Here is a 12,727-nt window from a genome sequence, read left to right as displayed (position 1 = left end):
AAGACATCATGTGACCCCCGGGGGTTGATGGTTCTAATGACTCCTGAACCTATAGGGGCTCATATAGATTCCACAATTACAATGGAAAACTTTAAAGACAAATATAAAATATCATTAGTCCATGGGGATCTAGGGCAAGTTAATGGGTTGGGCATGTTTTAAGTAGGAGCACCCAAGGGGTTGTTGACAATAATTCTTAGATTTGAGACACTTAAAACCACATCACATCACAGGCGAGGACTTCTTCTTGAAGGTCTAGGGAGGTTTCCTAGAAACTGGGTCATCCCAATTGCTAACAAACCTTCAAATTGTCATATATGGTGGAGGATACGGGCACAAAAAATGTTTTCTGCTTTGAAATATTTTTGAGACACCTTAGAGGATTTATAAATTCTCCTAAGATACACATAGTTCCATCCCGAAAGGAGAGGACTTTTGCTTGAAGGACAAGTTACTCTTGAATAAGTAGGTTTTCAAGGAACTGGGTCACTGCAGGAGCTAACAAACCCCCCATGTTGTCACATTTGGGGGAGGATGTAGGCACACAGATTTGTTCTGCTTGGACATACTTGAAAACCCTCATGGGACTGTCCCTGGATGACATGTGTTGTTGTCAGGTCTGGGCTGATGAGCACCTCCATTCATATGATATCACATATGAGCTATAGGGAGATTTCCAAGAAGCTGGGTCATGCCAAACTCTAATAAACCCACAAGTTGTCATTTATGGTGGAGAATACGGGCACAAAGATGTTTTGTGCTTGGAAATATTTTTGAGACACCTTAGAGGATTTATAAATTCTCCTAAAATACTCATAGTTCCATCCCCTAAGGAGAGGACTTTTAATTAAAGGGTCAAGTTACTCCTGAGAGTAACACTCTACAGACGAAAGGTCTCTGATCATAAAAGCTTACACTCTATAGGAGCAAGGTTTCTTACCATAAGAGCTTACACTTTACAGGAGCAAGGTCTCTCTCTTACCATAAGCACTTACACTTTACAGGAGAAAGGTCTCTGACCATAAGAGCTTACACTCTACAGGAACAAGGTCTCTGACCATAAGAGCTTACACTGTACAGGAGCAAGGTATCTGACCATAAGAGCTTATACTGTACAGGAGCAAGGTATCTGACCATAAGAGCTTACACTCTACAGGAGCAAGGTCTCTGACCATAAGAGCTTACGCTCTATGGGAGCAAGATCTCTGACCATAAGAGCTTACCATCTATGGAAAAAAGATCTCTGACCATAAGATATTACATTCTATGGGAGCAAGGTCTCTGACCATAAGAGCTTACACTACAGGATCAAGGTCTCCTATCATAAGAGCTTACACTCTATGGAAGAAAGGTCTCTGACCATAAGAACTTACAGTCTACAGGAGCAAGGTCTCTGACCATAAGAGCTTACACTCTACAGGAGCAAGGTCTCCTACCATAAGAGCTTACACTCTACAGGAGCAAGGTCTCTGACCATAAGAGCTTACACTCTATGGAAAAAAGATCTCTGACCATAAGAGCTTACACTCTACAGGAGCAAGGTCTCTGACCATAAGAGCTTACACTCTACAGGAGTAAGGTCTCTGACCATAAGAGATTACACTCTATGGGAGCAAGGCCCGAGCATAAGAGCTTACACTCTACAGAAGAAAGGTCTCTGACCATAAGAGCTTACACTCTACAATAGAGAGGTCCTTGACCATAACAGCTGACACTCTACAGGTGATACAAGAGTAGTTAGTTGCTGTGATCATGTGAGGCAGAATAAAACACTCTTGGATATTTTAAATATAATTTTTATTATTTTATAATAATATTATAATTTCTTAACTTATACTAATTTTTTGGCACAGGAAACGAAGAAGTGAAGATCATGAAAAAATTGCTGCCCCTTTATTGCAAGGAAGTGAACGGTGAGGATATTGTGTGATGCTTCCATTCTACATTGTATCTTCTATACAGTAACTCAATATTATATTAATGTGGTGGAGAATGCGGGTACAATCTCTGCAGCACAGATCACAGGATTGGGTCAGGTTGATCCTGATGAGAATGTTATTTACCTTCTGTCTTCTGTACTCCATACATAGTGACAAGACATCATGTGACCCCGGGGGTTGATGGTTCTAATGACTCCTGAACCTATAGGGGCTCATATAGATTCCACAATTACAATGGAAAACTTTAAAGACAAATATAAAATATCATTAGTTCATGGGGATCTAGGGCAGGTTAATGGGTTAAAGGGTTGGGCATGTTTTAAGTAGGAGCACCCAAGGGGTTGTTGACAATAATTCTTAGATTTGAGACACTTAAAACCACATCATATCACAGGAGAGGACTTCTTCTTGAAGGTCTAGGGAGGTTTCCTAGAAACTGGGTCATCCCAAGAGCTAACAAACCTTCAAATTGTCATATATGGTGGAGGATACGGGCACAAAAAATGATTTCTGCTTGGAAATATTTTTGAGACACCTTAGAGGATTTATAAATTCTCCTAAAATACTCATAGTTCCATCCCCTAAGGAGAGGACTTTTAATTAAAGGGTCAAGTTACTCCTGAGAGTAACACTCTACAGACGAAAGGTCTCTGATCATAAAAGCTTACACTCTATAGGAGCAAGGTTTCTTACCATAAGAGCTTACACTTTACAGGAGCAAGGTCTCTGACCATAAGAGCTTACACTCTACAGGAGCAAGGTCTCTGACCATAAGAGCTTACAATCTATGGAAAAAAGATCTCTGACCATAAGAGCTTACACTCTACAGGAGCAAGGTCTCTGACCATAAGAGATTACATTCTATGGGAGCAAGTTCTCTGACCATAAGAGCTTACACTCTACAGGATCAAGGTCTCCTACCATAAGAGCTTACACTCTATGGAAGAAAGGTCTCTGACCATAAGAACTTACAGTCTACAGGAGCAAGGTCTCTGACCATAAGAGCTTACACTCTACAGGAGCAAGGTCTCTGACCATAAGAGCTTACACTCTACAGGAGCAAGGTCTCTGACCATAAGAGCTTACACTCTACAGGAGCAAGGTCTCTGACCATAAGAGCTTACACTCTACAGGAGTAAGGTCTCTGACCATAAGAGATTACACTCTATGGGAGCAAGGCCCGAGCATAAGAGCTTACACTCTACAGAAGAAAGGTCTCTGACCATAAGAGCTTGCACTCTACAGAAGAAAGGTCTCTGACCATAAGAGCTTACACTCTACAAGAGAGCAGTCCTTGACCATAACAGCTGACACTCTACAGGTGATACAAGAGTAGTTAGTTGCTGTGATCATGTGAGGCAGAATAAAACTCTTGGATATTTTAAATATAATTTTTATTATTTTATAATAATATTATAATTTCTTAACTTATACAAATTTTTTGGCACAGGAAACGAAGAAGTGAAGATCATGAAAAAATTGCTGCCCCTTTATTGCAAGGAAGTGAACGGTGAGGATATTGTGTGATTCTTCCAATCTACATTGTATCTTCTATACAGTAACTCAATATTATATTAATGTGGTGGAGAATGCGGGTACAATCTCTGCAGCACAGATCACAGGATTGGGTCAGGTTGATCCTGATGAGAATGTTATTTACCTTCTGTCTTCTGTACTCCATACATAGTGACAAGACATCATGTGACCCCGGGGGTTGATGGGTCTAATGACTCCTGAACCGATAGGGGCTCATATAGATTCCACAATTACAATGGAAAACTTTAAAGACAAATATAAAATATCATTAGTCCATGGGGATCTAGGGCAGGTTAATGGGTTAATGGGTTGGGCGTGTTTTAAGTAGGAGCACCCAAGGGGTTGTTGACAATAATTCTTAGATTTGAGACACTTAAAACCACATCACATCACAGGAGAGGACTTCTTCTTGAAGGTCTAGGGAGGTTTCCTAGAAACTGGGTCATCCCAATTGCTAACAAACCTTCAAATTGTCATATATGGTGGAGAATACGGGCACAAAAAATGTTTTCTGCTTGGAAATATTTTTGAGACACCTTAGAGGATTTATAAATTCTCCTAAGATACACATAGTTCCATCTCGAAAGGAGAGGACTTTTGCTTGAAGGACAAGTTACTCTTGAATAAGTAGGTTTTCAAGGAACTGGGTCACTGCAGGAGCTAACAAACCCCCCATGTTGTTACATTTGGGGGAGGATGTAGGCACACAGATTTGTTCTGCTTGCACATACTTGAAAACCCTCATGGGACTGTCCCTGGATGACATGTGGTGTTGTCAGGTCTGAGCTGATGAGCACCTCCATTCATATGATATCACATATGAGCTATAGGGAGATTTCCAAGAAGCTGGGTCATGCCAAAATCTAATAAACCCACAAGTTAACATCATGTGACCCCCGGGGGTTGATGGGTCTAATGACTCCTGAACCTATAGGGGCTCATATAGATTCCACAATTACAATGGAAACTTTAATGACAAATATAAAATATTTGTCTAAGGGGATTTAGGGCAGGTGAGGGTTAATGGGTTGGGCATGTTTTAGGTATGAGCACCCAAGGGGTTATTCATAATAATTCTTAGATTTGAGGCACTAAAAATCACATCACATCCCCCAAACTAATTGGATCTTTTTTGATAAAGGAATCAAAGCAGTGAAAATAATGAAGACACCAATATGGAGGAATCTGAAAGGTGAGAAAATATTTTTCAATGTGATTCCAGATTATATTTTGACACATTATCATCTTAGGATACATACTGTATACACGTATCCTTTAAAAAGTAAGAAAATATTCATATATTACAGTCATGACATATTTATAGTTATGGGTCTCTATTTGATGTTACATCCTGTAGATCTTTTATTAATTAAAATGTATAATATAAAACATAACAAACACAGAAAACACAAAACTGATCCTGAGTTACATCCTGTATTATACCCCAGAGCTGCACTCACTATTCTGCTGCTGGTGCAGTCACTGTGCACATACATGACATTACTTATCCTGTACTGATCCTGAGTTACATCCTGTATTATACCCCAGAGCTGTACTCACTGTTCTGCTGCTGGTGCAGTCACTGTGTACATACATGACATTACTTATCCTGTACTGATCCTGAGTTACATCCTGTATTATACTCCAGAGCTGCACTCACTATTCTGCTGCTGGTGCAGTCACTGTGTACATACATGACATTACTTATCCTGTACTGATCCTGAGTTACATCCTGTATTATACCCCAGAGCTGCACTCACTATTCTGCTGCTGGTGCAGTCACTGTGTACATACATGACATTACTTATCCTGTACTGATCCTGAGTTACATCCTGTATTATACCCCAGAGCTGCACTCACTATTCTGCTGCTGGTGCAGTCACTGTGTACATACATGACATTACTTATCCTGTACTGATCCTGAGTTACATCCTGTATTATACTCCAGAGCTGCACTCACTATTCTGCTGCTGGTGCAGTCACTGTGTACATACATGACATTACTTATCCTGTACTGATCCTGAGTTACATCCTGTATTATACCCCAGAGCTGCACTCACTATTCTGCTGCTGGTGCAGTCACTGTGTACATACATGACATTACTTATCCTGTACTGATCCTGAGTTACATCCTGTATTATACCCCAGAGCTGCACTCACTATTCTGCTGCTGGTGCAGTCACTGTGTACATACATGACATTACTTATCCTGTGCTGATCCTGAGTTACATCCTGTATTATACCCCAGAGCTGCACTCACTATTCTGCTGGTGCAGTCACTGTGTACATACATGACATTACTTATCCTGTACTGATCCTGAGTTACATCCTGTATTATACCCCAGAGCTGCACTCACTATACTGCTGCTGGTGCAGTCACTGTGTACATACATGACATTACTTATCCTGTACTGATCCTGAGTTACATCCTTTATTATACCCCAGAGCTGCACTCACTATTCTGCTGCTGGTGCAGTCACTGTGTGCATACATGACATTACTTATCCTGTACTGATCCTGAGTTACATCCTGTATTATACTCCAGAGCTGCACTCACTATTCTGCTGCTGGTGCAGTCACTGTGTACATACATGACATTACTTATCCTGTACTGATCCTGGGTTACATCCTGTATTGTACTCCAGAGCTGCACTCACTATTCTGCTGCTGGTGCAGTCACTGTGTACATACATGACATTACTTATCCTGTACTGATCCTGAGTTACATCCTGTATTATACCCCAGAGCTGCACTCACTATTCTGCTGCTGGTGCAGTCACTGTGTACATACATGACATTACTTATCCTGTACTGATCCTGAGTTACATCCTGTATTATACCCCAGAGCTGCACTCACTATTCTGCTGCTGGTGCAGTCACTGTGTACATACATGACATTACTTATCCTGTACTGATCCTGAGTTACATCCTTTATTATACTCCAGAGCTGCACTCACTATTCTGCTGCTGGTGCAGTCACTGTGTACATACATGACATTACTTATCATGTACTGATCCTGAGTTACATCCTGTATTATACCCCAGAGCTGCACTCACTATACTGCTGCTGGTGCAGTCACTGTGTACATACATGACATTACTTATCCTGTACTGATCCTGATCTACATCCTGTATTATACCCCAGAGCTGCACTCACTATTCTGCTGCTGGTGCAGTCACTGTGTACATACATGACATTACTTATCCTGTACTGATCCTGAGTTACATCCTATATTATACTCCAGAGCTGCACTCACTATTCTGCTGGTGCAGTCACTGTGTACATACATGACATTACTTATCCTGTACTGATCCTGAGTTACATCCTGTATTATACCCCAGAGCTGCACTCACTATTCTGCTGCTGGTGCAGTCACTGTGTACATACATGACGTTACTTATTCTGTACTGATCCTGAGTTATATTCTGTTTTACATCTTTCTAACAATATTAAAAAATCTCTTTCTTCCAGGGCTCCAGAAACATGACAAATTACTTATTGGGTCATCACCTTGATTGGTCTTGTTGGGACCAGGGGCTGATGTCCACCTCTTGCTTGACACCTCCTCTAGTCCCACCCCCGCTTACAGGAGCAGAAAACGAATTGAGATCTCAAAAACATACGATGAGGACCAACACGATGCCCATTTCTACAGGGATCAGAGATGGAAATTCACCAGGAGTTCTTGGAACAGCATTCCCTAGTTTTTCTACCATATTTATTTATTTATTATAATGACTTGTTAGATTATTTTCTTTTTGGGAAACATCATATTCCGAAGTGTATAAAAACGTTATAAATCACCTGAAAAATTGCCAGGACACTGCAACGATTCAAGTATAGGTCTCCATGATTGACACGGATACAATAATTATACAAGGGGTCGGTAACAAGGGAAGGAGACACTAAAACGTCTCGGAGAGAGATGAATGTAACAATAGATTATGTAATATTATTCTATTTGACTCTTCCTTTTTACCGCCCATCAATAAAAAGCTCCTTTGAATAGTTGCTGATCCCTGGAATTTTTGAAGGTGATTTGTTAATATTGATAGATCAGCCCAAATTCGGTTAGCAAAGAAGTGGGGGGACAAGACACGGCCGCGGGGATAGACTGATTAAGTACATTACTCCCCGGTTACCTTTCCCCTTGTGGTTTTTGTTCCATTTTTGGCTGTATAAAAGATTTCCAAATTGGAAAATTTCTCTGCAGGTCAGTTCTTGGAATGTTGAACCCAAAGACAACCAGTCGAAACATTTGGATACAACTTCCATGTCCTTATGATCCTTGGTCAGATTGGAATCCAAGACACCATCGGTTGGAACCAATGAGCTGTTGGGGTTCTCTGTTTGAGCAAATTGTAGTCAAGAACCAACAAATTGGGGGTCATTTACTAAGGGCCCGAATCGCTTTTTTTTGTCCGGTTTCTTAAATTTTACCGATTTGCACCGTTTGTCCCTGAAATGCCCCGGGATTTTGGCAAACGCGATCGGATTGTGGCGGAAATCGGGGGCAGTGGCCGTCGGAAAACCCGACGGATTCGAAAAAAACCCGGAATTTTTTTTAAAAAAATGTGTCGCTTGACACGCGCTTACCTGCACCCAGGATAACATCGTGAACTCTGGTGAACTCCGGCGGACTTCAGCACACCAGCGACACCTGGTGGACATCGGCGCACTACCTTAGTGAAACGCCGGAAGACGTGAATCCTCCTCTAAGAATGCGCCGCTGGAAGTAAATGTGCCCCATTGGGCCCCATCGGGCGATTCCCTAAGGTCGTGCGTCCGAACCACTGGGAGTCGCTGCTGCGCTGAAGTTCGCTGAAGTTCGCCGGAGTTCATGATCCTATCCTGGGTGCAGGCAAGCGCGTGTCAAGCCACAAATTTTTTAAAAAAAATTCTGCGGTTTTTCCAAATCCGTGGGGTTTTCCCACGGCCACTCCCCCTGATTTCCGTTGCATGCATGCCGGGGCCGATGCGCCACAATCCGATCGCGTGCGCCAAAATCCCGGAGCAATTCAGGGAAAAAACGACGCAAATCAGTAATATTCGGGAAACTCGACGAAAAAAAAAGATTTGTGCGCTTAGTAAATGACCCCCATTGTGTTTATACGGTACTTTTAGAAATCCATTGCAATGCTGCCTATAGAAAGTGGAAACTCCATGCCCGGTGCCGCATTACCTGCTGCAATCACCACCCAGTTCCTGCTTCTCTCCATGCTCCTCATGCTCTGACCCTTGCACCATCCTGTTCTGTTCCTGCATCCTTGGGCACGGCTGAAAGTCTGTTCCCGATATTTAAAGAGTCATCGTGCACACATCTATCCTGGCCCCCACCAACCAGTGCACACCTTTCCTGATAAAAGGCACCATTCCCAGTTGGGAGGTGCCTGAGCATTGTGGTTCTACTATTCCCAGAAAAGATGTACAATACTTCTTCTACCTGATCATGTTTGACTCCAGCTCCGGACTCCATTTCAGCTCCATTTGTCCATATTCACCTTGGCTGGACCCTGGCCCTCGTCTGCCTGCCCTGACCTCTGCCCTGTACCTTGGAGTGTTCCAACCTTTGGCTTGTTGCAACCGGAGGACATCAGGACATTCTCAAGGTCTTCCGCGGATTCTATGAGGACACCTTTTCCTCCAGATTGAGGGACAGGCCATCAGAGATTGAGGCCTTTCTAGATACAATCACCATGCCTACACTCTCCAGGGAACAGAGGAGGATGCTGGAGGCCCCGATTAATTTAGAAGAACTAGAGGAGTCCCTTAAAACAGTACAGAATGAAAAAGCCACTGGAGCAGACGGTCTACCGGGAGAGGTCTTCAAAACCTATGGTCCCTTACTGCTTCTAGAATTGCTAGAGGTCAGTAAGGTTGCGGAGGAGATGGGTGACTCCATGAGTGATGTAATTATTGTTGTCATACCAGAACCTTTGGCTTGTTATATGGATTTTTTGGATTGCTGACTACCCTGAAACCCAGACTGTTATCCGCTCACAAGTGGTAAAGGCCTTGCGATCCCTTCGCTAAACAAAGTCCAGATCCCCGTGGAGGGGTAAAGTGGTGAATATCTGAGGGATTCGGGGACAACAACCTTAGTGGTGGCCCAAAGTTCACAACCCGCTGTTTGTTACAGTCAGATATGCCATTCAACACTACTGTGGTCCAAAAGTATTACAAAAATACCACGGATCATCTCCTCAATGTCACGATGGACAAGTCATCCACTAGAGACCAGAGGAGGAAACTACATCCTATGACTTATCCATGTGAATAAACCTGCTTTATCCAGACTCTAGAATAATGGATACTGACCATGACATGACTCTGCAGATCATGTCCCAGGCTATACACCACAGCTAACAAGGGAGCAACAGAAACCTCAGTCTCCTGGACGAAAACTGGAATATTTAATGTCGTAAAAAAAGGTCAAAATAATGATATTACTTTTTTTTTTTCAAAGCTGCCTAAAATAAAATCGAATTTTTTTAAGATACTTTTGAGAAAACCAGTCGTGACTGTACGATAGCTGACTCTTGTCTGTGACTGTACTTGGGAGCGCTCTCTTTAGATTGGGCAGATATTGTATACAGGATGAGATGCTCATGTGACTGTGGTAGGGACTCCTGTGTTTGCACTATACATGTTGTGTTACATTATGTTTGGTCGTGTGTTACTGCTTTACTGTATATGCTGTACAACGACGCTACCATTGCTGAGTAGTGTCATAGTAGAGAAGGTGAAATAGAGACAGAGGTCCATCAAGTCAAACCTCTCATCCTACAGGATGACCCAGAGCAGTGATGGCGAACCTATGGCACGAGTGCCAGAGGTGACACTCAGAGCCCTTTCAGTAGACACCCAGGCTGCCACCCCAGGACAGAGCTCACCAGACAGGACTCGAATCTAACTTCAGTTCCAGGCATCTTGAGATGCTGCTCTCAATGCTTTTTTTAAGGTGACACATCCTTGACTGATTGGAACTGCAGGAAAAGTGAGAAGGTGTAAACGGGGTCGGATTATCTTCCCCTTACTGGCCCCATGATTCTTCCTTTACAGAGAGAACCTTGTGCTTTAAATTGTATTGGTGCCCTCAGGGAGACAAAACAATTTAATGTGGAAGAACGGGGAGCAAAAGGTTACGGTTTAAATTGTCATGTTGGCACTTGATGGTAAAATAGTTGGACTTGGTTGTAGTTTGGACACTTCGTCTCTAAAAGGTTCGCCATCACTGACCCAAAGGAAGGCGAAGGCCGATACCAATGGGTCCATATTTAGGGAAAATCATTTCTCGACTCCAAATATGGCTGCCGGGATAAATCCCTGGATGAATCTTGAGAATCTCGTTCCCATAACCTGTTGTGTTCTAACATGTAGACATCCTGGACCTACTGGTGCCGCCATGACATCCTCTGAGGTCCATAGTGTCTCAGCTCTTATTACCATAACAATATTGATACAACTCACCTCCTATAGAGGACACCTACATGGGCCGAGGTGTAAACGATCATACGATCGTCCAGTAAAGTGTAAGTACTATGTAATTAGATTGCCCCAAGACGGTCTATCCCACCCTGGTATAATAACCTGACCTTGTACTCTAATTGTCCCATAACCTTTTAGGATTAAAGGAAGCCTACCATGTGATTTGATGCATTATGAAGCACACATACCTGGGGAATGCTGTAGATACACTGATGCAGGATCATATCTTGGTGAATCCCTGAGCTGAGGGGTTTTGCTGAAAAAACAATGATAACATTCAGGACCTTGGGAAAGCTGCGTCAGGCTTGCTGCCTCAATCAACACTGAGCTTGTAATTACAAATGGAGGTTAGTCAAGACATGACTAATCAATTTGAGCTAGATAACTCATACACAGCAGCTGGGGGATGGTGCAGCAATTGATTATTCAGTCTGGCAGGGAGAACAGTGATTACATCATCCTCTCCTGCAGAGATAAACTCACCTGCTAGGAGAAGCGCTGAACCAGCCATATAAGGAGCAGAGCTTCATTATCATAATGTTATATCTGTTTTATCAGCAAAACCACTCAGTTCATGGATTAACCAAGATATGGTCCTGCATCAGTGTGGCTACAGCAGTCTCCAGGTATGTGTGCTTCATAATGCATAATGGTAGGTTTCCTTTAAGGCTGCATTCAGAAGAATGTATGGGGGCGTATGTAAGTCCAAAAGCTTGTGGCTGTACATACGTCCCCCAAAGACAGCAATGGTCGCACGGATCGATGAGGTACTGCACGCGTGTGTCACATATCGCTCCATACACATGTCCTATCTTTCCCCTGTGTGCACGGCCCGTACGCCATGCATTGCTATGGAGAGGGGAGGGGTCACCCCTCCTCCTCTCGATGCCGCTGGACGTAGTCGTGCGGTAATACGTTCTTCTAAATGCAGCCTAAAGACACAACCAGTTTGGGCCTAAAGGCTTATTGATTATTATTCAAAATTTTCCTAAATTCTAAAAGCTGTAACTATTTGAAAAAAATGTTACTTTCTTTGGATGCAGCTTCCAAAGGTCTTGTATTTTTTTGATAGTTTTATTTTGGGAGACCCATTAATTATTCACAAATAAAATTTTTCATTCAAAGCCGTTCTGAATCGGTGACTTTAAATAACACAAGGTGACATCAGCGCTTTTTAAAAAAAAAATAAATGTGTTTTTATAGTTTGCTGTGTCATATAAATAATGTAACGCTGACATGTGTAAGATATGAAACAAGTCCATGAATGATTATTTTTTTCGTTTAATTTTTTTTACATTAATAAGACTGTGTGAAGTTTTCTTACAACTTTTTAAACATTTTTTTTGTATCTTTGTATTTTTATGTTTTAAATGTTAATAAACCAAAATCTTCCATAATCCTTCTAAAAATGTGATAACCCTCTGTGTTTGTGTACAGTGCTGCGATGGGATTCATATTACTAATATCTTAGCCATGTGTACACTATAGCAGTATTATTTATTTGTACTGTTAGTGCCATTAGTTATGTGTACGGTATTATTTATACTGTAAGCGCCATTAGTTATGTGTACCATATTATTTATACTGTTAGCGCCATTAGTTATGTGTACGGTATTATTTATACTGTTAGCGCCATTAGTTATGTGTACAGTATTATTTATACTGTTAGTGCCATTAGTTATGTGTACGGTATTATTTATACTGTTAGTGCCATTAGTTATGTGTACAGTATTATTTATACTGTTAGCCCCATTAGTTATGT

At 41.9% G+C, this 12,727-nt stretch overlaps 1 protein-coding gene across 7 annotated transcripts in view; it reads left to right on the top strand.

The window, feature by feature from the left end:
* LOC140119638 (OX-2 membrane glycoprotein-like) overlaps window positions 1-12,338 on the top strand; it is a 50,640-nt gene extending 38,302 nt beyond the window's left edge. For 2 of the 7 annotated variants that reach the window (XM_072138869.1, XM_072138868.1), the window contains 4 exons: window positions 1,854-1,913; window positions 3,391-3,450; window positions 4,618-4,668; window positions 6,949-12,338. In XM_072138869.1, coding sequence (XP_071994970.1) covers window positions 1,854-1,913; window positions 3,391-3,450; window positions 4,618-4,668; window positions 6,949-6,964 — 187 coding nt within the window. In that variant the 3' untranslated portion in view covers window positions 6,965-12,338. The remainder of the gene's footprint in view (window positions 1-1,853; window positions 1,914-3,390; window positions 3,451-4,617; window positions 4,669-6,948) is intronic. The other 5 variants (XR_011853409.1, XM_072138872.1, XM_072138871.1 and 2 more) reach the window with 5 other exon arrangements.
* The last annotated feature ends 389 nt before the right edge of the window (window positions 12,339-12,727 follow it).

The sequence above is a fragment of the Engystomops pustulosus genome, chromosome 2, assembly GCF_040894005.1.
Source record: "Engystomops pustulosus chromosome 2, aEngPut4.maternal, whole genome shotgun sequence".
Taxonomy (NCBI): domain Eukaryota; kingdom Metazoa; phylum Chordata; class Amphibia; order Anura; family Leptodactylidae; genus Engystomops; species Engystomops pustulosus.
This window is presented reverse-complemented; position numbering and strand designations above follow the sequence as displayed.